The sequence below is a fragment of the Molothrus ater genome, chromosome 8 (genome assembly GCF_012460135.2).
Source record: "Molothrus ater isolate BHLD 08-10-18 breed brown headed cowbird chromosome 8, BPBGC_Mater_1.1, whole genome shotgun sequence".
NCBI classification, from domain to species: Eukaryota; Metazoa; Chordata; class Aves; order Passeriformes; family Icteridae; genus Molothrus; species Molothrus ater.
The window spans coordinates 18018330-18044486 of NC_050485.2; the positions used below are offsets into that span (position 1 = coordinate 18018330).

At 42.9% G+C, this 26157-nt stretch overlaps 1 protein-coding gene across 3 annotated transcripts in view; it reads right to left on the reverse strand.

Moving 5' to 3' along the window:
* ARHGAP22 (Rho GTPase activating protein 22) overlaps nucleotides 1-26157 on the reverse strand; it is a 122271-nt gene that overhangs the window by 26929 nt on the left and 69185 nt on the right. For 2 of the 3 annotated variants that reach the window (XR_004980440.2, XM_036385456.2), the window contains exon 4: nucleotides 13172-13348. Coding sequence is in view for 2 of the 3 variants with exons in the window: in XM_036385456.2 (XP_036241349.1) it covers nucleotides 13172-13348 (177 nt within the window). In the remaining variant the exon portion in view is untranslated. The remainder of the gene's footprint in view (nucleotides 1-13171; nucleotides 13349-26157) is intronic. The other variant, XM_036385457.2, reaches the window with a different exon arrangement.

Below are 26157 nucleotides of genomic sequence, written 5' to 3' on the forward strand. Positions count from 1 at the left end.
TGTTCTGTCAAAAGGAAGTCTGAGATGCTGACAGTTCTGGGCTGGCTATCTGGGCATCTGCTTGATGAAGTTTGGGAGAATTATCACTTGGACCCTCTCAGTCACACTGGCAACACACTTAGCAGGTACGCCTACTTCAGTCTCCCAGTGCCACACAGGGCAAACTGAGGAACTGGTGTTCTGTGGCTCTGTATCATTCCTCTCATTTCTGTCAGGTCTCAGAGCTTGTAAAAGTGATGTAGTTAAATGTGCCTGAAACTCCCAGTATATGACAGCATCTCCAGTTTGGACAGGGACTGCCCTGCCTTGCAAGGAGAAGCAATGTGGAGCCAGTCACACACAGCCTCACTGCCTGCTCCTCAAGGCACAGGCCTGTTTTTAATCACTGGGCCCTGCTGCTCAGACTGAACTTGGCAGCGCTTCACTCCATTTGATGATCCTGCTGGAAGACATTAAAGTATTTTTCTTCATTCTAAAGAAGGGGAGCCAGTGCCATCTAGTCACACTCCAGACAGTGTTAAGCTGGAAATAAAGTCAAAAGTTTACTAGCAACCTAAGGGTTAACTTTCCTTGTCATAACCTTATCTATAGCTAGGCCCTTTTGTTTGATTTCAAAGCAGAAAAAAACTCCAGCATGCCTGGAACCACATCCTTAATCTCAGAAAGATTCAAGAGATACTAAAAAAATGAGCTAGCAGAGCTACAGAATTTCTTTCCTCCACTCCAACAAGCTGCCTCTGTTCTTTAAAGATTTAGGTGACTCTTTGTGGAAAAAGCAAGCCAGGAATGATGTACTGACTAAGACACAGACAGGCTCTCTGTCCTGGCCTGAACAGCTCACCCACCAGCTCCAGGCATACAAAGCCTATACATTCAGCTATGCTGTCCAGACATGCAGTGGGCAGGAAAATATATGCTCTCTGCTAGATTTTTCCTCATCATAGGCTCTGAGTTCAACCAAAATAAACTAAAGACAGAGATAAAGTCAGTTTTTGAGTAGATTTTCTTCATACAGAAGACTAAGGACTCCGCATCTGCTTAAAGTGTGAAAAGTCCAGGCACACCTACGTCAGCTCTATGTGCAGCTTATTCCACACACGTTAAAAGATGTGTGGGAAGATAATCAGGCTTACACCTGGGTGCTGCTCCACAGCAGCACATACACCCGCGCACGCATGTGGTGCCTCACAGACAGGCAGTTTATGGATATAAAGATTGTGTACGTGCTCACCTGCACAGGTAAGTGCCTGCTTTTACCTTCCCACTTTCATTCTTAAGTTCCCATTTATCTGTCCCTCTCACACTTGAAAGCACTGAGAAAAAATCACGGGCAGACATTCAGAAATGCATGTGTTTCCACAGCACAAAACACACACAAATCTTTAACTTGTTTCCTCTCCCCTAGCCCACCCAAGCACAGACTACGTGAATTACTGCAGCAGCAACAGAAAAAGGAGTTTCATGGTAGGAGCCGTGTGTACTAAAAAAGATAGTCCTGAAAAACTAAACAATTGAATGCAAGAATAGGGGGGAAAGCAAGGAGGCAAAAGACAACTAGGAATCAAGAAAAATTGACAACATAACTTGCCTAGAGTCACACAAATGAGTCTGTGGTACAACTTGGTGTCTTCTGACCCCGCTCCCAGAAAGAGTAGTCCATATACTAGAAGGTGATTGCTCTCATCTACATACATCCATTTAAATATTCTGTAGATATGAAATAGAAACACCTCTCCCCAGAACTATCTTCACATGCTAGCTTGGTATCCAGTAGTATTTTTGGCCATAGACTGTGTCCTTCCCACTCCTTCCCTCTTTGTAAAGTCAGCTCCTATTTTAGATTCTTAGCCTCTGTCTAAGGCTACACTTAAATATCTGCTTTTCCTCTAGCAAAAGGAAACCATAACAAATCTAAACTCTGGAAAATCATCTCATACCTCTGGTTCTTGTGCAGCACTCCGCTACATGACAGGCGCTGAGCTTCAAGCAGAAACCAGGCAGTGTCAGACAGCAGGAGCGGCAGAGAAAGAAAGTCCTGACTTCAGGCATCAGACACATTCTGAGTCCCAGCACTGGCAGCTTTCCATTCACCCAGCGCTACAGAGCACAGAGCAGCCGATCTGCCCTGGGAGATAATCTCGGCAGCACATCTGGTCTTAGCTCCACAACTCGGCATTAATTATGACTTGTGCAGAAAGCATTTGAAATATCCAATGAGCTGCAGAGCTGCCCGGCTCGCTCCGCGCAGGGAAGGAGAGAGAGAAAGACAGGCAGGTAGGGTCTTGCCCACCCTCGAAGCAGCCGCCAATGTAAACAGCAGCTAAGTATGGGTCACAAGTTTTAACAAAGGCATCCCCCATCGGCTCTGTAATATATTCATGCTCTAATTGCTTGTCAGATCTATTCCAGATAGCTGGAAAAGCTGAGCAACAGTTGCTGTCTGCATGCCACGCTTTGGATCCTTCCTGATACAGGCAATATTACTGTGCTGCAGGCAAACTGGTGCCCTGGTCTGGCCTCCCATCTGCTTTCAAAGCGACAGAAGCAGAAACCTAGTTTTGGAGGGGAACATTTCCCCACAGTAGCCTCAGCATGCTCTGAGAGTACCTCCACAGCTCTGGGACAGGCTGGAAAGTCTAACAAAGCTTAGGAAAAGCTACACTCCTTGACCTGTGCAGGGTTTTTTGGTGCTTACTGCCTCTGCTTTAGCTCTTTACAAAGAAGTTGCCTGAACTAATAGCTCACTTGAATAACTGGTAGAGGAAGGGACTACAATCACTACATGTGAACAAATACCCAGGCACTTGGCTTGCAGGAAAACACTCACCCCTCCCAGCTCTCGCTCTCAGGGTAAGAAGCCTGTCATTAACAAAAACGCTTACCATGCAATGCCCTGTGCAGTTATACAAAGGTCAGGCCACCACTCCATTCACAAAATGCACTCATGTGACTGCAGATCTGCAGCAGTCACCACGCAAAACCCTTGCACCAGGCTTTTGAGCAATTTTATCACTATTAGCTAAGTTAGAGAAAACTTCTCCCTCTGCAGGTGAAAAAAACAAACAAACAAACAAAAAAGCCCTTTCTGAAGCTGTTCATCTGCTTCAGTTGTTAAAAGGTCTGTGGTCACTATATAGAGCACATTCACCTGAACTTAGTGGCCCACCCCTTGCCCACTTCTGAAGAACAGAGTGCTTCTCACCATAAGTAAAGGCAGTACCAGGATCAAAAGCATCAGTTCTTGAACATGGTGTGATTCTTAGAGCTGTTGTGTGCAGGGCCAGAAGCTGGGACTTTGATGATCCTAGTGAGTCCCTTCCAACTCAAATATTCTATGACTGGCAAGATAGTAAGGTATTCCCTACCTATTTAAGGTATACCCTGAGTAGCATGGTTCTGCACAACTAGACACCAGAAGGCCAGTCAATACACCAGACACTATTTAAAGGACACTAAAGAATATTTAGAAAGTGATGGAAATCCTTAAATCAAGGTACAAATGAGCTCCTCAGTATCCTTCACCCTTTTATTATCCTCTCTTCTCCTGTGGTGAACACAGCAGGCTACAGGTTAGGGAGAGCCTACCCACAATGCTAACTGGTGAGCACAACAAGTCTGCTTTTAAATAGCTGAGATGCCACCAGAGTTTCTGGCACTGTTTCCTGGAATAACGCCTCAAATTGTGCCACATCTGCTAATAACATTATGGAGCTTAGGATACAGTGTTTGGGATGGAAGCACAGGAGATAGCAAATGCAGACTTTTGTTCTTCCATTCACTTCTCCACTGCTGTTTTCCATCTCCCAGAACACAGGAACAAGGAGGTATCCAATGAAATAGAAAGTCGTGCTGTTTAACATGGGTATTGTTATACCCGAAGTATAATTAATCTGTGAAATTCACAGCCTCTCTGTGGCCAAGGACACAGCATGACTGAAGCAGGATCAGACTTCAGCAGTACTTACAATGCTGTGAGATGATGAAACTGATGCAAACTCTTCTCCAAAGAGCAAACACAGCTCTCCGGTGAGAAAAAAATCTGGAGCACATGCTCACTCAGATAAGCATCAGAAGTGAAGCAGAAAATGGGAGCTGTTTCAGTGCTGTTCCCTGCACAAGGTAACTCTGCAGCTATAGGTGTCCTGAGACAGCAACACTGTGCTACACACTCCACAAGTAGCACCTGTCTTCTTACATGAAGCTCTCAAACCTTTTAAAAACATGGGGTTAAAATTAATGATTTAGACTACAGAATATTATAGGACTGCAATGAAAATCACTATATATATATATATATATACACACATAATTTTTCTTCTGTGTTTTGAATTTACACATCACACTTGGATCCTGCTTTCTCTGTTAACCACATTTGTCAAAATTGAAATCCAAGGTTCACACATAATCACTGGACTGCAGGGGCTGCAGGATCCAGAAGTATACTTGATACTGCAATTGTAGCAATATAATCCAAAACATTTGCCACATATATCATGAAAACTTCCACCTGGAGATCTCCCTATACACATATGCCAAGGAGAGAATGGGTAATGGAGACTGAACTCCCTCTTCCCACACTGGTATGAAGTTTTTTAACTGCAGAAAAATTTAGCAGCTCTCATTTTCTAAGAAACAACTTAGGTTTATAAAATTGTTCAGACATTACATCTCCCATGAACTTGCTGCTGGGGAGCTGGAGGTGTTCTTTCCCAGTGTCATTGCAGAGAGAGAGCCCCAGCCCTGCTCTTCTGAGCTAGCACTGCTGCAGTTATTCTGTCGCAGGTACCAGAACAGAAGAAAGCATCCCGCCTTTACACATCACTACAAGCCTCGAGACTGGCTGGAAAGCTCACTACAGCTCACACAACCTCTGAAAATCCAGGTATGTTTCAGGCTTGGCATCTAACTCAGGTGAAATTCAATCTTGGGTCTGGTTGCAACAGACAGGAGTGGTGAACCTGCATGAACTCGGAGGATTTCTCCTCATCTCTGACTGTGAGCAAACTTCTTGGCTTGCACAGCTCTAGCAAGTGCCCATGGGGTGTGTGTATTTTTAGATGCTGGATTAGAGGATTAGCTAATATACAGGTACACTCAAGCAGATCTGAGGGAACTCAAATCTAGGAAATTGCTCTATTTGTACACAAAGGGCCTAGTATCAAAGTTAGAGCCATAGCTGAAGTTCCCTACTTTACAAGAAGGTTGAACCTTGTGCAGACTCCTTTTTCAGGCAAGGTAAACCTGGGCACTTGAACATCTTTTATCTGCTGAAAGCTGGCAGTGAACTGGTTAGAGGTGATCAGTCATAGAGCTGAACCCAGCAGGAAAAACTTCAGCACTAATATCTTCTGTACAGAAATTTTCCCATTTTCTCCCTCTTCAAGCACTTTGGTCAGATCCTTCCCTAAACAAAATTATGTCCCCACACCCCTCACCAGCTCTGTGCTGGGGTCTCAACCCTTACTGGGGAAATTAAATCTTTTGAGGGTAAACAGGCTTCTGTTTACTGACTGATAAAACAATTCACTCTGGGTTAAAGATTTGCAAATAGCTATGCTCACCTTTCTACCACAGTAGATTCTTCTTAACCTGTGTGATGTGCCTTCCCATCTCTCTAAAATATGCCAGGAAAGGAACTGACTAAGCAGCACTGTAAATTACCCAGTGATGGGCTGACCAGTTTATGCTCCAAACTGAGATTATAACTGTGCTCACAGAGAAAAGATGATAAACAGACCTAAACATCACTTAGCCACAGCATTCTGAACCCAGAGCCAACCCCCTGTGTTTATTGCTCTATTTCTCTCTAAAGAAAGGCAAGAGCATTTAGAGAACAAAACAGCAAGAGCAGCAACAAATGCCTTTTATCAAGCAGTGATCTGGACCAATGTGCCCTGGACAACTTCTTTCTCCCCACATCCTAAGATCATGTTTTACAGAATTTTTTACTTGTTGACTCTTCCATATGTCTCTCTATGTTTAAAAGACAGCTTCTATATGATTGTCTGAAGCTATGTCTGTAGAAAGCACTCGGTCAGCAGGTCACCTTTTTCAAGTGGTGCTGCTTGTTGATGCCCCCACTGCACAGAAAAGTTTTACAAAACTTCTGGGTGTTAGTAAGTAAAAAACAGTTACGACATAGTGTAATTGTTGCTATCAGTGTCTTATCTCAGTAGAGATGGATCCCAGCTGTGGGTTCAAATGAAAGGATCATGGAGTCTGAAACCTCTAGTATGGAATAAAATTATTCACCTGGATTTCTGGCCATCCTGGAACCTGGCAGGGACTGAGATCCACATTCACAGCCAACATTTAGCACATTAGGCACTTTTATCCATTCAGAAAGCCAGACATGGCTTTCTTATGTCCTGAAGCTTTTCCATATCCCAAGCCTCCCCATATCCCAGGGTTGATAACCTAAGCATAGTCATTCATTGAGATGCAGACAGGATAAACACCAAACACACAGATGTTTATCCAAATCAAACTTCATCAGAAATACCTCAGCCAGTCTCTAACCTTCAATAAACTCTGATACAGCACTCCAAGAACATCCATTCCTGCTCTGGGATGACCAAGCACAGGCTCCACTCAGAACCCAGCCCAGCCTGGGCACCAGCACTGACCATCACTGAGAGTCTTGGGCCAGCAGCTTTAGAGGTGAAACACATGCAAGGAGCAGGGGAGCAGGATCTGACTTCTAAAGGTAAGGTCTTTAAAAGTCAGTAAGGAACACCTTGACATGCTTTAGTTTTGATTCTATTTTAGACTCTTCCATCAAATATTTACACACTATACACCATCCTTGATAAGAACCACTCTGACGCTTCTCTTCTTCAGGCTAAACAATCCAAGCCTCCTCAGCTTCTCTTAGCATTTTCTTGAGCAATCCTTTAATCATTTTAGTGACCTCTCACTCAACTCACTCCAATGATCCCATGGCCTTCTAGTCCCAGGCAGACAAGAACTGGACAAAGAACACAGGATGTTGAATTACTAGTGCTGAGGTGAAGGCTCACCTCCCTGAACCTGCTGGCAATGCTCCTCCTAAAGCAGCCCAGGAATTTGCTGGCCACAAGGGTGCATTGCTGGCTCATGTTCAACTTGTTCAAGAGCATCCCAGTTCTTCTCTGCAAAGATGCTTTCCCGTCAGTCAGCTCCCCATATGTGCTGCTGCCTACGTTCATCATCTGCAGCTTCAGGACATTGCATTACTCTCTGTTGAACTTCATCAGGTTCCTGTTCCCTCCTTCCTTCAGCCTGTTGGGACCTCTCTAAATGATGTCACAATCATCTGATGCACCAATCAGTCCTCCCAATATCATCTGCAAGCTTGCTGAGGGTGTACTCTGCCCCATTATCTAGGTCATTAACAAAGCTGTTAAACAGTCCTGGCCCCAGCACTGCCCTTCACATCCCTTGCCAGATTCAACTCCACATTGCTTTAGCCTTCCTAAGTCCACTCCTGCATGCTCAGGAATTTCTCTGTATTCCTCCTCTTAGGTCACCTGTCCCTGCTTCCACTCCTATGCTTCCTTTTTAGCTAATGAGCTTTGTCACAAGCATCTTGTTCAACCATGCAAACCTCTGCCACCTTTGCTCTGTTTCCTGCACAAGCAAGAGGATTCTTGAGACTGAAGGATGTAACCCTTGACAATCCTGGTTGTCAAGGTCTCCTGGTTCCCTCTTCTCTTCAGGATCATACCCCATGGCATTCTTCCAAACATATCCCTGTAGTCAAGGTCCATGGGAGGAATCTTTCTATGAGCCTTGCAGAATGATGCCATCAGAGTGGCTCTTCTACAGACAGTCATTATCACCTCAGGCAAGTCATCTGATTGCTCAATATTTCAGATCCCTCCTTAACAAAAAATGAGGACAATTGTGTTTCCCTACCTCAAGGCTGTAACATGATGGTAAAATATGTTGGTCATAAAGCAGTAACAGAAGCCCCAGATATATCTGACAGAGATACATCAGAAAAAAAAAAAAAAAAGAACTTAATCAGGTCTCAGAAACAGATCTTAAAACATTTTTTGTTGTAAACAGCTCTGGCAGCAAGATCCACTCCCAGCTTACTTTAGTTACTGTATCTTAGTTTCCATATCTACCATTTGTGTACCATTTGTGACACTTTTGCCTGGGGGCAAGGCTAACCCAGCAGCTCCTCACATCTGAGCTGACTCAGGCATCCCCTGGTCCTGGGCAGATACTGACCCCATAACCCCCATCATCCTTCTCTTCCTCTTCCCCTGGCTGGGCCCATCTCCCAGCATTAGACAGCAGCAGGAGCAAACACTGATAAGCTGCATCAGGCGCCAGCTATCTCAGTGCAGAGATAACAGCAGGTATCAGGCACAACAAACACCCAGTGCCACTCCCCACACACCTGGGGGAGCCTGCCCAGGGGAAGCCCACCCTGACACCTCCTGAAGGGGCTCCTCCTGACCCAGTCAGGAATCCTCCTTGAGACTGTCACTCTGTGGGACCCTGCAAACAAGGGAGTAGAAATCACATCTTTGTCTTCAGATTGGGAAAATACCAGAAGCCAATTCCCTCCTCCTCTTCGTTACCTCTTCAGAGGTATTTTAGCATCTTAAATTCACTGACATGGCTCTAGGTTTATGCTGCTCTTACTGGAAAATTCCCATCTCACAGGTGGAAAAAATGAAAATCAAGACTCCCAAAACATAATGTCGTACCCTAGCTCCTAAATAGTTTGGCATCCTGGTGGATATGCATGTAATATCAGTATCTGACCCTTCAAAACAGTCATGTTTGCTCTCATGCAGATGTTATCTCAAAGATATTTACTCATCAAAAGCAGGATCCCTAATTAGCCCTATGCAAGGTTAATCTTCCATTACCCATTAGGACATGGAGCCAGGAATTAAATTACACCTCAGACACCTTGTCCCACATCTTTCAGCTCTCCCCTAATACAAGACAATTTCACAGGGCCCTGGCTCCCAAAATACCCCAAAATTTGCTGGCAGAAGAATAAGGATCCACAGATCATGGTTTATCTATATGGGAAAGGTGTCTGGAATAAATGACAGTAGAACAACTTCTTCAGTGGACATTTCTTCAGACCCCACCAGTTTTACAGTGACTATTCCTCCTGAATAGAAAAACTATTCATGAAGCTCTGGCAACACAATTACTTTGTCACAGGGTAAAGCTCTTCATGTTTGCCTAAGGGGAAACACATCCCTTCCAACTGCTTCACCTCCCCTCCATCACAAGTAACTGATGAAAGCTTGGGATGAAGAGGAGGAGAAATTAGGATAAAGTAATGGAGAAAGAAAGGGGCTGAGACATGTATTTCTGGCAGAGAAGCAAGGAACTGCTCATGGCAAGACAGAATATGTAAACAGAAGAAAACAAACACAAACATAAATCACGATTAACACAGAATGATTCTGTCCCCATGCTGTGCTGGTTTTGTGCTGAGCTGTGAGAGAATTATGCCACCTGGCATTCAACTCAGGCACCAAAAAGTTTAGGTTTTGTGTCTCATGGCCAGAAATTCAGTCCTAGACAAACTCTGCTTTACAGATGACCTAAGACAGAAATGAGGAAGGCACACGGAAAGGAACTTCTCTGCAGTGGCTGTACCTCCTCAGACTAGAAGTACAGTCCCACCACACTTATACAGACCAAGACATCCTCTCTCCCCCAGCTACATCAAAAACTTCCAATCCAGCTTGGGAGAGCAGGAGCAAGGTCACTCTCACCCAAGCCTATGGGCACAAACCCTTTGATTTAGCACTGCGGCACTGCTACCTGCACTTCACATCAATGAGCACTCACTGAACAGCACGACTGTGGGATACAGAGGGACTCTCCAGATAAGCTTTTAGTGGTACAAGCATGGAGCAAAATTAATCACAGAGGTTTGAAGGATCATAAAAAACAGTTTGAATCATCCTCTGTCAGAATCTGCTCCAAAACTCACTTTTATCAAGTCACTGTGACAAACTTCTTTCTTAATGACAATCAAAACGTATGGAGTACTCTCAAATCTCAGTTTACACAATCTTCTGCTCTAAATGAGATGTACTAGACTCAAGAACTCAGGAGCCTGAAACTCAAGGAAACTTGTTAGAGATTATTTTCCTTATAAACAAGACAGCTCTACTTCAAAAGACTTAGGAACTCTACAATTTTATTTTAAGGCCACATTTGAAGCTTATTTCAAAGAACACATTCCATACGGCTTTTAAACCTGACTGCATCTTCTATCAGTAATTTGTGAACCTCAGCTGCTTTGGGGAGTTTTCTGTTTTATTTTAAGAAGACTTTGCTGTTCACCTTTAAGCACAGTTCATATGCCCTCATCAGCATAAGAAGGTACCCTCAACCCTTTTTTATTTATGTTTCTTCAATACATCAGCAAAGATTAAAGTGTGGTTAAGCCACTCCTTTTATCTTGGCATAATTCATTTTTACACCATATCAACCTTCTCCAGGGCTGGATATTTGCATATTAATAATAAAGCCTGCTTTTTAACTCCTCCCTTTAGCTTAATATATTAAAAAGCGTTGATAGATAAGACTTAGCTTTCAAATTAGTGGTGGGGGCAAAGCAGAGTTCAAATTATTCCATTAAAACAGAGACAGCTATGTTTATTGTCCTCCCACATTTGAGTTAAGCTGGAACTTCACTCAGAGAAACTGTCCTGCTCTGATTATGACGAAGAAGGTGTAAGTTTGATCATTTCCCCAAACTGGCTAAAAAACATTTGGGAACGACAGTTTGAATATCTTTACTGTTTCCCAGTCACTGGCATTCCTACACATTCTTTCTGAAGTGCAAAGAAACTGAGGATGCAGCTCCGTGGTTTCTTTAAGCCATTTATGTGTGGGTTGCAGGCAGAAGAAGCAGCCTGCCCCTCTCCACGCCATCGTGTCTCCCCAGTGGAATTACTGGTGCTGCAGCTGCATGCCTGGCAGGGCCAAGGAATCAATCTACCTACAAACTCACCCTCCCCACCTTTTATTTCCTGCCAGGTCGTTTCCTACGGCACAACTCACACCACCAGTGTCAGCAGAAGGAAGCGTGGTGGGACACAGCTGCTGGGGGGTAGACGACCCCTCCTGACAGTAGCTGGCACTTGACCAGCTCAGAGAAGTGGCCACAACATAAGAATCTGCTCTTGCAGAAAAAACAGATGCACAATAGCAATTCTTTCCTCTGCAAACTCTGCAAACTCCAGTGCTTCTCTTCTACAGTGCTTAAGCTGGCTCTCACCAACAGCCAAAGCAGCCTTTACTGACTTTGATCACTGAACCACATCAAGTCTGCAGGATGTGAAAATAGCAACAAACAGAAGCTCCTGTATTCCCCCCTGCGCTAATCTCCCCTGTGCTGCCTTGCTTCCACATTCTTATTATTTAATATTTTTTAATGCCTCATAAAGCTCCAGTTCCTGGAATCAATGTAAGAGTATCTGCCTCATTTAAAGAAAAGACAAAAATATTATTTGACTGCTTTGCAGAGAAATTCAAAGGTAAAGAAAATTAGTGAAATAATCAGGACAATACTAGTCCCATAAAGAAACAAGCAAAAAAAAAACCCAGGAAATCCATCACTACCTTTATGTCATTCTCATGTTTCTGTTTTTAAAATATTAGGATTTAAAATTATTTATTATTTAAATATGTGAAGATATTTGCTTTTAAACTACTTCAAGAGATGGACAAAACATGAAGGGAAATTTGCACTGATACCAGCAGTGCTGACAATATCATGCCCTAAAGATGGCTATTGCTAGAGAGTGCACCATTTGTCATGACTGAATGTCTCCTTCTTCCTCACAGTATTTCTTGAATGTACATTGCAAAGTTATAAAATACACACCATAATATCAACTACAAACAGCTAGAGAAATACCAGCTCTGAGAGTCTGAGATTGTGGTGGAGAATCTGCTCTGACCTCAGTCTAAAAGACCCTTCACTGTGGACTGGAATTCAGAAGGGAAGCAAAGGAAGCACATCCTCATATTTGAGGAGAAATTCTGGTAGCACAGTCTTCTACTAGCAAAGAAGGCTTTTTCTGCCCTCAGCACAACGGCATCACACGTAACCTCAGATCAGACACAAGGTAACTTTTGTACCTACACCTTCTCTGCTAAGTGAAAGAAGGACCTTGGAAAGAACTGCATCAGTAGAAATTTTATCTCCTCCAGACAAACCAAGTGCTGCTACCCAGAGAACCCAAATTTCAAGAGTCACTTGAAAAAAAAACAAAACAAAAAAAAACCCCCAAACCCAAGACAAAAGTTACTAACAACCATTGGGTCTTAGTACATCAAGGTCACTTTTTGCCCCCTAGATTCAGGAAAACTAGTAACTTCATTTCAGCAGGAGTAATTGTATTACCTAACCCTTATCTGTCACTCTTTTATCTGTACCTCTCACAAGAGGCTGACAGCACTGTCTGCCTGTGATACCACTGTTTGCATGCACTCCATCAGTAGTACCCAAGCCACTTCAAAGCACAGTGTCCAGGACCAGGCCAGCAGCTGCTGTCACCAACACCAAACCCAGAAGAAATCATCTGTGAGTCCTTGTTCTATGCAAAAACAGAAAAACAACTCCTACCTAGTCTACTGACTTGAGAATTCAAAGATTGTGGGATAATATCAACAACGAAAGTCTGGATGTTTTGTTCATTTTAACTACAGGGATTGTCAACAGCTGTATTACCCTACAGGTGTTCGCTCAGCCTGACCCTCCTCTTCCTCAGGCTACATCCCCAGTGAAGCCAGTGGAAGCTTTGCCTTCTCAACTGGGCCCTACATTAACTTAATTAAAGTTTTGCTGTCTCTGGCTGCATGGATGTTCAAGATGGGCATCTGCCTCATGGAAGAAAATTGAGATAACTGGACAGAGTCCTTCATTCCCATGAGGTCCACTGAATATTTTGCTGTAAAGAATTGAATACTGACAGTAGTATGTTTGTTACCACCACCCCTTTCTGAGATAGTTATACACTGTGATGTGCACTCCCCTTTCATTCCTGTCCATCCCCTACCAAAAACAAAACAAAAAAAAATCAACCCCATCCCTTGCTTCAAAACACTTCAGACAATCAGGAGCTTATCTAGACATCTCAATGATTTTACAGTGTAACACATATCCTAGTATCACAAGAATATGTTTTACCTTGAGGCAAATGTTTTAATTTATGTGCATGTGAGCTATTTGCAATACCTCCACCAAATGGAGCCCATATAACCCGTCGGATGGCTTTCACCCAATCTTCCATTTCATTCTGGGAATTAGCCATGAGCAGGAAAGCCTCATGATTGACAGGCATCTTTTCCCGGTCCCCTGCACCACCTGGAAGACAGAATACAAATCTCTTTTAGCATCCTGTTTAAAAGAGAGCAACCGAAGTTTAACACTACCAAAAATCTCAGTCAAAATAATTAAATTACTATTTTAACTGAGCAGTTTTACAGACAATTCCTGCAGATGTGCTGTGGCACCCACAGAGCACAGGTTGATAGAAGATCAAAGCAGAAGTGCAAAATATGCATTTCCAGTGTGGGAAACCTGGAGATGTTGTACCTGTTGTCTCAGCAATAAGAAAAGTGAAAGCACAGGCCGTAAGACTCTATAGGAAAAGTAAGAAATTAATTCCACATACCTGTGCTGAGGCATTGAGAGATTTTTACCCAAAAGTGAGACCAAGTGGAGTGTAAAATATTTTAAAATACTTCAGATGTAGAAGTCACAAGATCATCCACTTTCCCCAAGTCTCTGGGATTTATAGTCTCAATACAGAGAATGAGACCCATTCTGATTTTGCATCCAATTTAGAAGAAAGTTAAGAGCTGGGGATATGATTCTGACTCTTCCACTTGATGTAAAAATTTTAGGAGCTATTAATGTTGGTGTGCAGAAAAGTACTGACCAGAATATCAAATTCACTCAAGCTGTCACAAAAAACTCTCCCTTGTGGATACTTCAATACTCGAAACATTTTGACCCTGCTTTTCCTGTTTCATTTTTAGGTCAGCACTCACTCCAACAATTTAAATCTTCCCCTCACCCTTCATTTTATGTTCCAGAGCTGGATACAACCTAGTGAGTGCCACACAAACACATAAAAGCTTTATTAGAAGAGCCTCTGTATGAAAAGGCTACTGATCCTGTCCAATTCAGCAGCTGCATCCCCGGCAGCCTGGAGCTTCCCCATCACCATGGAAACTGCCTTTGGCTTTGCTGTGGAGATAACATCTGAGCTCTGTGTCACTGTCATTTCCACGCTTACATGGCTCTCAGCACCTACTGGCAAGCTGAAGCTGCCAGCCTGTGCTGAGCAGCTGAGATTGCCTGCCTATGGAATTCAGAGATAAGAGCAGAATGATGGTATGCTGTGGTTTCTGCAGAGCTGATTTAGCATACGCAGAACATGTGCTTCTTAAATCCTCACTAATCTGGGGAAAGAAGCAAGCTGGGAGCTGCCTGCAAGCCAAGGAAGTACTTTTTCTTGCTATTAATTGTTTTCTTGCCTTGACAGACTCATGGAACGTTTATTGATTTGCAAAGCAGAAGTGGTAAAATGAGATGCATTGGGAAGTATTTTGTGGTTCTCCGAGAAGCAATTCACTAAACTGGGAAACTGAGGCAGTCTTTCAGTAAGGAGGAGAAACAGCAGCCACCAGGGACTAGCTGTGCAGCTTAAGAAACAAAAGCCATGATGCTTTTCCTCCTCCACATGTACCCAAATCCTCTTGGACAGTCTCCCATTTTTTGATTTACTGAATTATTCATATTCCTTAAGGTATATAAGAGAACAGCTCTCTAGCTCAAGGCTAGGTGCAGGCATCTGAACAGATCAGTGTTCCACCATCTTCCACTGCAAGGATGACATGCTTCATCCTCTGCATACAAAACTGCCTGTGCAGGAAACTGCAGCCTGTAGAATTCCTGTCACTGTCTAAATCTTTTTAGCAGCATACTCAGCCTCATAGTGAATGCAGAGGTTGTGAAGTCTAATTCTTGCACCTTACCCAGCTGACCTACTGACACACCCTTTCCCATAATCAAATGACACACCTACTGACACACCCGTTCCCATAATCAAATGTTTCATAAGAGGTACAATTCAAAGGGGCTTTCCACAGCCCTCAATACACATCAGAAATGGGTTTTAGGATGTGGTGTTTGGCACATAGGTGGCCAGAGCTCAAGCTAGGCCGTCATTCTTCAAAGGAATTAAACAGCCTCAAAACACATTTACTGTATGGGTCCCACCACCAGCAAACAACTGAGTTTGGTCAAGATTAAAATACATCTTGCTCTTAAGTTTAAAGGGATCAGCTGAGATCTTGCCCACCCAAGCCATGAAGGGCAAGAAGAGACCAGAACCTTGTCTTAGAATTAATCACAAACTGTAAATTCAGTGGAATTAGCTGCACTAACCCATACAAAGATTGCCATAAGAAGCACAAAAAGCAGAGGATGATGGCTTACTGGACTTCTGCAAAACTGGCATCAGCATCTTCTACAGTACAGGAATTACTGTACCAGAGGGAGCTGACTACAAGTCCCCTTCCCCTAAGATGCTACTTTGGACCAGCCAGCTGCTTTCTAAACCTTCAGAGACAGTTTTCATGCAAGCATTTAGGGGAAAAATATAAAAACATTTATACTTCTATTTGAGTCTGTAAATAGCAAAAACTGGATGGGAAAAACAGATTTTTGTACACACCAGACCTGAGATTCTGCCAAAGACTACATATAGTTACTCCATGTTTGGCTTTCCCCACTGAAACTTGAAATAGGAGCAAGGCCATGACCCTACAATCTGCCTGTGGGAGAGTCAGTAGTGCTAGACATGTAAGTACAAGCAAATGAAAGCAACTCCACACATGAAGGCCAGTTTAAAAATAAGAAATAAGCACTTTCAGAATTGCTTATGTTAGCATAATGTGACTATCCAGTGGCAGAGCATGGAGACCCACCTGTAAACATTTTTCTTTTAAGGAACATTTTACTCATATTTCTTTGTACACTTGGCTGGTTCCTTCCACTACATCCTTGAGGCATCAAGCAGAAAAATTGGGGGTTTCTAAAAGGCAGAGTTCAGACTCATCTCTCTCTATATTGTGCCATTCAACAGCTTTTCAGTGTTGGTAGTCACAAGAATGAGACACAGCCAATTCAAACACCCACAAAGAAATAAACAGCCCAAGGAAACAATGTCACAAGAAACTTTGAAGTCTAGAATTTTACCTGAAATTCACAGATTGTTTCTTTTATGGGCTCAGACACAAAGCAGGATCCTATTATGGATTTCAGGTTTGAATTGGAAACACAACACTCCATCAATTCAAACACACTAGACTTTAGGAATTGTTTTAGAAAATAATTTCAAAGCTTCCTGCCCAGAAACACTTGCAGACAGAATTTTAGTTTCGCCTCTCACAGCAGGATGAAGTTCATATTCAGCTACTGAATTCACACCTCTTCTCTGCCACTATGGGAGATCCATCCCTTTCTCACTCATCTTTAATCAAGCTCCCATATAAACAGGACTGAGCCTCAGAGACAAATCCTGTGTAGCTCAGGATTGCCATGGGCAGACATTCCAGTCCTTTTGCTCAAACCTACTTTAATCTCCAGACTAAAGACAAAATAAAACTGTCTGCAAACCCAAGTGTGTCAAAAGATGTGGCAGGAACAGGAGTCTTAACTCTGGGGATGAACAGTCCACTGTTTTAGCATTAGTCTATGACCAGGGCACCCTGAATTCAGTTGCCTGCTGCAGCCTTGCTGTGAATGCTGGACAGGATGCACTGGATTTCATCCTTATCCACAAAGCAAGTTGGCAGCTCAATTTGCCTCTCATCCAGTGTACAGAAACCAAAGAGCCTGAAGAGTGGGAAAAGTGATGGCAACTCTGTCCACATGCACAGTACATGTAAGAGCCTAGAAGGACTGAGACTTGCTTGGTTGTTGCTCCCCATCAAAAGGGCTGCAGGTCCCTGCAGCTGACTGGAGTGCTTTGCTGCCCCTGTCCCAAGGTACCTTTGCCAGAGCTCTTTACACACCCTGGTAGGTTTCTTAGCCTGGGGGAGCAGTTCAGCTCCAAGCCCCCAGCTGCAGTGCACCAATGCTCTCTTCTCTCCAGGACCAGACTAACTCAAGCTAGCAGAACTGCTCTCCTCTGCCTCCACTCATGGTTTCTTCATTTCACATGGCCTGGGAGCAATGGCAGCAGGCACCTCAGAGTAACATCCACCTCCCAATCCTTAGATGTGATCCTCCTTTCAGCTTTCCTCCCATACCCCACAAAAGGGAAGGTTAAATCCAAAAACACTGGGACTAAATCTTGCTAAATGTGAGATGGGGTGCTGCAACAGCAGCAGGGGTCACCATCTATTCTTCAAGGCCCTGTTCACTGAAAATTCTTTTTTTGACCATCCTTAGACACATAAGCATTCACTGGAACGTGCAGAACATAAGGTATCATTTTCTTATGCTTGTCCTGCCCCATATCCCTGTTCAAAGAACTGCAACAGACAGGTTGCATCTCTGCCTTTATACAGCCCTTTCCAATGAGGAAAAGCTTGAATTTTTTTGTTTGCCTTGAACCTCATTCACTCAAGCTTAACCTTCTTAAGATCACTTGTGAAACCAAGCCTTACATCCCATTGTCCATATGGAAAAGAAATTCAGGGGGAACAGGACTGGACTTCTGCGTGGGGATGAGACTGCCTCACTGCATGTAAAAGAAGGAACTTTCATATTCTCAAGCAAAGCTGCTGTTGAGTTCTGAAGTTGGCAGCTTCTTTCTTTGCTTCGGTAACTTCTCTTACTTCCACCTCCTCCCTCTGGTTTGCCTTTCGCCCATTTCTTACATCATTCCTCTTACTGATGTGCTTGTGTATTGTCCTTATATGAGAAGCTACCCCACTGCAGTAGCTTGTGTAGGTGTACACACTGCCCTGTTTGGTGTTTGCAGTGTTTGTTTGGTGTTTGCAGGGCTTTGGTGTGGACAGCAGCTGCAGCGCTGTCAGGGAGCGATTCCAGCGGGGGCTGAGCAGCAGCTCCAGGCGGGATGGGGAAGGGTGGCTGGTGGGAATCAGGGCCCAGCTGACGTGCCTGCCCTCAGTGCTGCAGCAGGTAGTGACAGGAAGCCTCTGACTGCAGACAAGCAGCAACAAAGACCTTGACAAATGGTCAAAAAGTAGCACTCACTGCCGAAAAGAACAACTGCGATGATTCATCTTCCCTGACCTGGTCTTTATGATTGACTTTAAGGTGAGTATCAGAATTTGGGGCTCAAAGATCACCCTGATAATAAAGAAGGTGAAAAAAGAGGAGATGAATTCTGACAAGCATACGGTCAGCTCTGTTAGAGAGAATCTTCCTTTGCACAGCAGTGAAAAAAACCCAAAGAAAACCAATCTTGATCTTTGGATCAAGAGACGAAAGAAATATCAATGAGTAAGCACAAGTTCATTAAGAATGCTTTGAATAGACACTTGAAACCTAATTCCATTTCTTCAGTCTTCTTACCTTTGATTTCAGCTAATGTTGGAAGTGCTCTACCCTGAGCACTTTCCACCCCAACCAAAGGTTTCCACGAGGCTGAATGCTGGAGATAGACCCTGTCTATTACAGCTGAAACCTGGGCTAACCTGCCACCAGCATCAGGTTTTTTTTTGATCATCTCTGCTTTTTTTTCTTTTTTTCTGAATTATTTTTTAATAAAAGGCGAAATTTTCTGTGAATATGAAACTCGTCTTGAAATGGTCCATTTAGGCTGCCAGAGAACAGAAAAAAGAACAAGCAAAATCTGAAGTAGCCAAGGAGTAAGATAAAAACCAAGGAAAACTGAGGGTTTCCCAGCAGGGGTATAATTTGTGAGGAATTAAACAGTACAGTAAACAGTGATGTGTGATTGCCATGATTTTATGTTTGTATCTGTCCATCTATCCCCACCCACCCATCTATTTATATATGGAATATATGAGTTGGAGCTGATGCATGATCGTATTTTAAAAGGCATACAAAACTAAGAAAAAACAAGGCACAAGAATTTAGTATCATGTGGAGTACAAATGAAAGAAACAAGCTTTGAATCAAAATACATTCACTGTGTCACAGTTCCAATGGACAACATAATCACATTTTTTTCTAAAGAAACAGACACCTTTGTAGGTGAAAGGTGTTTCATTTCCACAGTTTGGAAGGAGCTTAGGGGGATTTTAGCATTCAACATTCATTTGGTTGTGTCAATGAGAAAAAGGAAATCCTAAATACCCTTTATTGTAATGAGGAAGTTCAGCTCAAACTGACACAGTTCACATTTACATAGGGCAGGATTTACAAGCATGCACTAAAATCTCATTGACTTCTCAGTCAAATATTAAATGCATAATTTCCTTAAACACTTTTTATTTCATCAAGTTCCTTGGTAGCTCCAAGCAGAATTTGATCAAATTTTCCAAGGCAAAATCACTGCAGAGGATTTTGATGAGTCTGTAAATGGTTTTTTGATACCATATTTTAGACCTCATCCCAGAGAATAAAGTTAAAGCCTGCAAACATTCTAAAGTCACTACCATCTATTAAGCAATCCAAAAGCCCTGTGATCTCTTCTCCCCTCCCATGCCTTCTGTGGTTTCAGTAGCCATTAAACTGCTTTAAAAATGCACCAACAAAGAGATGAGACCTCAGAGCTGTGGTTTCTTATGCAAAAACATCTGACAAGATTTAACATGAACAGAGTCACTAATAAAGCTTCTCTGTACTGGTACAGGGACTACAGAAAACCCTCATAAACCTAAGGCTAGTGATTTGTGTCAGTTGTCAGTTTCAAGTGTAGGATTACTGAAACTATATGAAAGAAATGAGATTAAACTAAATCTTTGACCTGTTATACATATAACCTGTGTCTGGCTAGCTTGACTCTCCTGCCTGGAGATGTCTTTTTTGATAATGCATGTGACCTTATTACTCTAGACTTTTATCTATTAATTAAAGTGAAGAACTGTTTAAGACTACCAACCACTTCAAATAAAGCAATGCTTGGAAATAAACAGAACCCATATTCCAGGTAGGCCAAATGCTAGCAAAGTGATGTCACACTCCAGGAACCACAGCAAGCAGAAAAAAAATGATGCAAGGTAAGAGGAAGGGAGAAAAATAACTTCAAGTACTCGTCAAGAAAAAGTAAGTAGAATTGCACACAAGCTTCACCTTGAACTTTTGCTTGTAAAACCTGCTTACATGAGTTCAGTGCTGTGTAATGATTGAGTCTAATTGAGCTGATTTTTCCTTAATGTGCTTTATCTGCCCTTGTCTTAACTTCTCAAAGTTTCAATTAAAAAGGCTCAGTCATTTTAAAGTTATACTTCTGGCATTAAAAACCTATTTATTGTACTAGTACACCCATGCTCTCATGTCTCCCTGTTTCCAGTTATTTGCAATTTTAGACAAGAGAGTACCACTGTGCTGCCTGGGATGTGCTGCTCACTGTGGCCATGAAGTACAGCTCGGGCTGAAGTGACTCACAGTGGAGGAAAGGCCACTTCTACTGCAGCAGTCCAATATTTAGAGTTCAGATGAGCCCAGCATAACATGCAACTAAGTACACTTTTTTCAAGGACACAGCATCTCCCTCCTACCAGCACAGCTCAGGCACCAATCCCTCCCCATTCTGCCCACTACTATTTTGCCCCATGAAAGGAGCAGACATTAACAATGATCACACTGCCTCCCCAAATACAGGGGTTTCAGGAGCTTGTGAAATGTGCCCCCAACGCCATACAGGATCCCTATAAACAAACTGTATTTTAACTGCTTTGTTATCAGCTTCTACTAGCTAGCAGCAAGGGATGAAAACTTTCCAGCATGGTCACAGCTAGTTTAGGAGGCCAGCAAGGAGGATTTCAAAGTGGAGCCAGTCAGCAATAATGAACATGAGCAACAACTACTACACCAGCTGTTTCTAGGAGGTGCATGGCACCACTTCACTTTTGTGGTGATCTGCATGTTTCATCCCAAGTGAGAATTACAGAGTACCAATATTCTAATCACATCCAAAGATGCCTCAGGAGTTAGACTACTTCAAACCCTTCTGGCTCTTGACTCAAATAATGATTCCTGATAGGAGGTTACTGTGGAGACTGAGCATGTTCAATTCAAAGCCTGCATCATAACAGAGGCTTCTTAGATGGAGCTCTCACTGTGCAAGGGCACTTTCACTGCCCCTTACAGCAGTATCTACTGACAAAGCAGACAAATTTAGGGTATAGGGCTGCCTCTGCCAATGCTAATACTGCTTTTCTTGCCAGAGCTCCCAATGGAAAAGAATCTGAAAGTGTTGGGAGCCTGGGCATAGTTGCAGTTCATCTTCTATTCACACACAGTTGTGCTTCAGAACTCACAAACCTTTCCTTCAGAATCTGTCTGATAGTTACCAGCTCTCAAGGAGCTGTTCACTTCATGATCTGTCCATGTTAGAATAACAAAAACTTCTACCCCTCTCTACAAGTGTGCTGAGGGGGCAAGGGAGAAAGAAGTAATTTCATCCCTTCATGGAAGAAGACCTGGTGATGGCAAGAGGGGATAACAAGGGGGAGCAAGACATTTTTTCCCCCAGCACACTCTGCAGACAGCCTCGTACCAAGCGCAGGTTGCTTTCCCTTACCCTCCTTTCTTCCACTCCAGAAAATTAACCCTTACTGCCTTTCCTCAGCAAATTTCAGACCCAGAGGGTTACAATGAGCCCAGACTTTATGGTGATGGTGTGGAACTGCCTGGACTCTGTGCCTACAGTCATTTTGCTAACCTCTGATTCGAAATGAGAGGAAATGAATTATTTCTCAGGCCAGCAGAAGCCACGCACTCACCGTGTGGCCACCTGGCAGGAGCTGTGTGTCTGTCCCTACAAGGCAGGAGGCATCTAAATTAAGTCAACTTAATTTGAGGGCACAAAAAGGAAACTACAAGTGTAAGTATGAAAGACTCAGAAAATAGTAGCATGGTGCAAAACAGGCCATATGGTTCCACGTGGTTCTCCAAAGCAGCAAGTGTTCAACACTTCTGAAGTATCAAATTATGTATTCCAACTGTGGTTATGTTTACATGCTATTATAAGGGAGGAAATTCCTTCCTGACCAAAGATGATGATACTTCATGCTTTGAAAAATCTGAATGAAAATGACTGGATAATTTTTATGCATTACCATGCAACCACAAGTAATTTTCTAATTCTCATAAATTCCTTCAAATCTTTGACACCAAAACCAAAAGTTGACAAAAATTTTATATTCTGACAAGAAATTACTTACTGTAACATCACAATAGTGAATTTTAATCTATTTTTCTTTAATAATTTCATATTGGAGAGCTAATATCCAACTTCTGCACTTTTTCTGAACTATTATGCTCACATTTGCCAGGTCTGCTCCATGACAGGAATGAATTGGGTCATGCCTCTGAATACATCTCTCTACAACCACCTTCTTCCTCCACCTTGCCCCTCATATGCCTATTTTTTCTTTCTCCTGCACTTAATCCACCATGAAACCGAAGACATCCTCACTGTATTTTTAAAAGACTACGTGTCTCCCATCTTAGCCAATGCTCTGAACCTTGAGCTAAGGAGAATGGAAGAAGCCATCCACTGGTAAAGCCTAGGCTGCAGATGCCAGAGCTTCTAGCTGAGCCTGTAAAGACTCTGATTCTCTGTAGACTGAATACAGAGTACTGCAGAGATTCAAGCCAACCAATTACGAACATTATTATCTTCTTTAGTAAAGTAACTGAAGCTTTACAAGCACAGTTTTGGCAGCAGCAAATTAATGGACTATCATTAAGGATGCAACAGTTGCAGACTTTGTCTTTACAAAAAACGAAGCTATTTGTCACATTAACACAGAAAAAGGACTGAAATGCCAAGGCATATATACTGTAGGCCTTTGGCAAAACGCTGACAAGTTTGAGGAAACCCTTGCCAATACTAATGATGAGACAATGCAGATGGAAGTTCTGCTGATCCACATCCAAACTTAGGAGCTCAGGGATATTCTGATCCAAGTCTGTAGCCTTGTTACAGTTTGCACAGACTAACAGTTTTACAGCAGCCTCTTCCTGTATGTGGCTAAGCACTGAGTGACCAATAAACCTTCTAAGCATGACTGTAGCACACAGCATTCTTCACTGCCACAACAACGCTCCTTGGGAAAAAGTGGGAAGTACATGCTTGTCACTCAGAACACAACTCTGGGTGGCTAAAGGACTCCAGGCTGGGCAGTGCAAAAAGCTGGGCATCTTTATTAACAAAGGAAACTAAAAGAATTTCCACAAAGGAGCACAGAAAGGAAGCAAATGCTCAACAGACATCACAACTCTCAAGAAACTGCCCCAAAAGTCCTGAAGGCTAACACAGGTATGTACAGCAACCAAGTGCAATAGAACAACCTTCTCCTGGTGTGAGAGCATATTTGCTCCATGGATGACCACACTGGGCAGCCAAATTCTGTAACTACACCCCAGTTATCTCCAGAGCAAGAAACATTGCACATACAGTTTATATGTGACCATTTTAAGACCCACATATTCTGGGGAAACCCAACCATCAATGCATTTTATGATGTTCAAATCAGAAGCTGAAGTTCTTATCCTAAAGAACTGAAAAGCCTTACTCAATGCTTGTTGTGATATACTACTTAAATGGAAATGCCAGCATTGCTATTTGAGCTGATTCTGCTAGTGGTATGAACAACATAAATTAAATCTAATTACATAGATTTAGGCCACAGAGAACTAGAACTTCCATGAGACCAGCAGAATATCATCCTCACTATTTGGAATGCCCTCTATAGGCAATATATTTGTTTATTTTTATGCTTATAGTAGCAGAAAGCCCATTTTGAAAATGCTGACAAAAGCTGGGCTGCTGCACAGATTTACTGAGTCTGGCTGGTCCACTAAGAAAAAAGCAAGGAGGAAACAGGGCACACGTATCTGCCTTGTGAGCCTCCTCTCTCTCCTCACCCTGCTCCTTTCTCCAGGGCACAGAACTGTATGCAGCCATTGCAGACAGAATGTGTTATAAGAATTTGTAGTCAAAGCAGAATAACAGCCAGAAACCAGGAACTGCTCAGCCAATGACAGGGCACGTATTAAAAAGCCCTCCAGCTTCCGTTTCAAAACAAAGAAATCTTGATAAGCCTAAAGGCAGCAGCTGCTGCCAGCAGCATGCAGCCATCCTTACCTTGGGGACACCTGCTGACTGCTGCCTGTTTAATATTACATTAAAACAGCAGCTTTCCAAATAATGAATTATGTATCTATAGTGAAGCTGTGGTACACAGGGGGCTGGGAGGACACGGTTCGGAAATCGAAGAACCATTTGGGTTAATGGTCTGCAAGGCTGGGAAAAAAAATTACTGATGGCTTCAGGATTTTTCAGAGCCCCAGTCAGGCTACAGAAGGAATGAGGGGAGCATAGCAAGTGCTCCCTACTCTTCCCTTCTACATTTTTTTAATTAAGAGCAATCAGATGAGTTTGAAAGTCCCTAAAAGGGGATATAAATCTAAAACACAGGGAAAAATAAAAGGGCTATAAGCTTGTATGGCTTGTGACTGCAGCCAGTTTCAGTGCTCTAGAATTAAAGACACAGAAGGTTCCACTGTATCATGTTCTTTATTTAAATGGTTCATACTGTGAAAGCAGAAACCCAAGACAGCAGTAAACTATTGTCTTCAAAGCCTGGTCTCTGCCAGTTACCTCTAAGTGAAAACTCAATCCATGGTCTCCAAAGCAAATCTGCAAGCACTTGTCAAACAGACACAGCTTCTCCAGCCTTTCAGAGAGGTTTTAATTCTCTTGCCTTGTTTAATTTAAGATCACCAGTTAGGTGATCCGGATGCCTAATTGTGAAAGCATTACAATGCTTGTAATGATCATAATGAAGGGGCATATTTCTAAATGCACAGTCAAGCACTTGTAAGCCTCAAATGCTCCTGTTTGTAGATATTCTACTCCTGTCTATGAGTCTAAATATGAGGAAGGCTGGTTCTCAAGAAGCCAACAGTAGAAAGAACTCTTTATACCATACTTCTTATCCTAAGATGAACTTCATCTAGTCCAGTTCTTTTACTGTTTTGTCCAATTAAAAACATCCAAACACAGCTTGGATGGCCTTTTTCAAATATGGAATAGTCGCACAACAGTAACTGCAAACCAATCATAAGTATATGAAAGCAGAAGTGATGATTTTAGTGTATGCTTTAGCTATTAACAAATAAATTAAAGAAGCTAAAAAAAATATTCTCCACTGTTGGAATATGCTTTTCACAAAGAATTAAACATAAGTGTTCTGGGAGAACAGGCACAGAGACTGAAACTACTTTCCCAGGTTATATTGTGCAACAGTGGAAAGATGCCTTCTCTGTATTTAACAAAAAACCAAAAAAATCCTTTGAATGCCACAATGGAAAGTCCTACACACCAGTGGAGAACTGAGATACAGAGACACCCAATGATTTCCAGTATGACACTGGCTATCAGCTAGCAGATTCAGAATGAAAAACACAGCCACCACATCCAGGCACTTGGATTAATCAAACATGATTCTCACAAAGCAAGAATACTGTTTAGAGGGTGGGTTGTGTGGAACTGCAAAGGCAGGGCCAGCCCTAGAAAGCAGAGAGCAAAGAATGAAAGGAAAAGAACTCAACAGCATGAAGCTTGTTCTCCCAGCACAGGATGGGAGAGGAAAGGAGGCCCTTTTCTCACCAAAGCAGTGCTCTCAAAACGGGAAAGCCACATAGGAAATTAGGAGTGTACTGTGTCTCACAAAGATGCTCCTTCGCTCAGCAGCTCCAGAGGTTGCCTGGCACCTCCTCTCTCTGGAGAGCTTTAACTGGTGAGCTGAAGTCACTGCTCTGTCAGCAGAGTGCACATGGGTCACTGAGCGGCGCAGTGCTGGCCAGCTCTAGAGCACTATGATTCCTGGCAGCACCAGCCTCTCTGGCTGCTGAATCCCAGAGCCCTGTGGAGACAGTGGCCCAGATCCCACAAAAGTCTAGATACTGATTGGATAAAGCCCCAGTTCCACCCAGATTTCAATACTGACGAGGGAGATTGGCACCAGAGCCACATGGCTTTGCAAGTC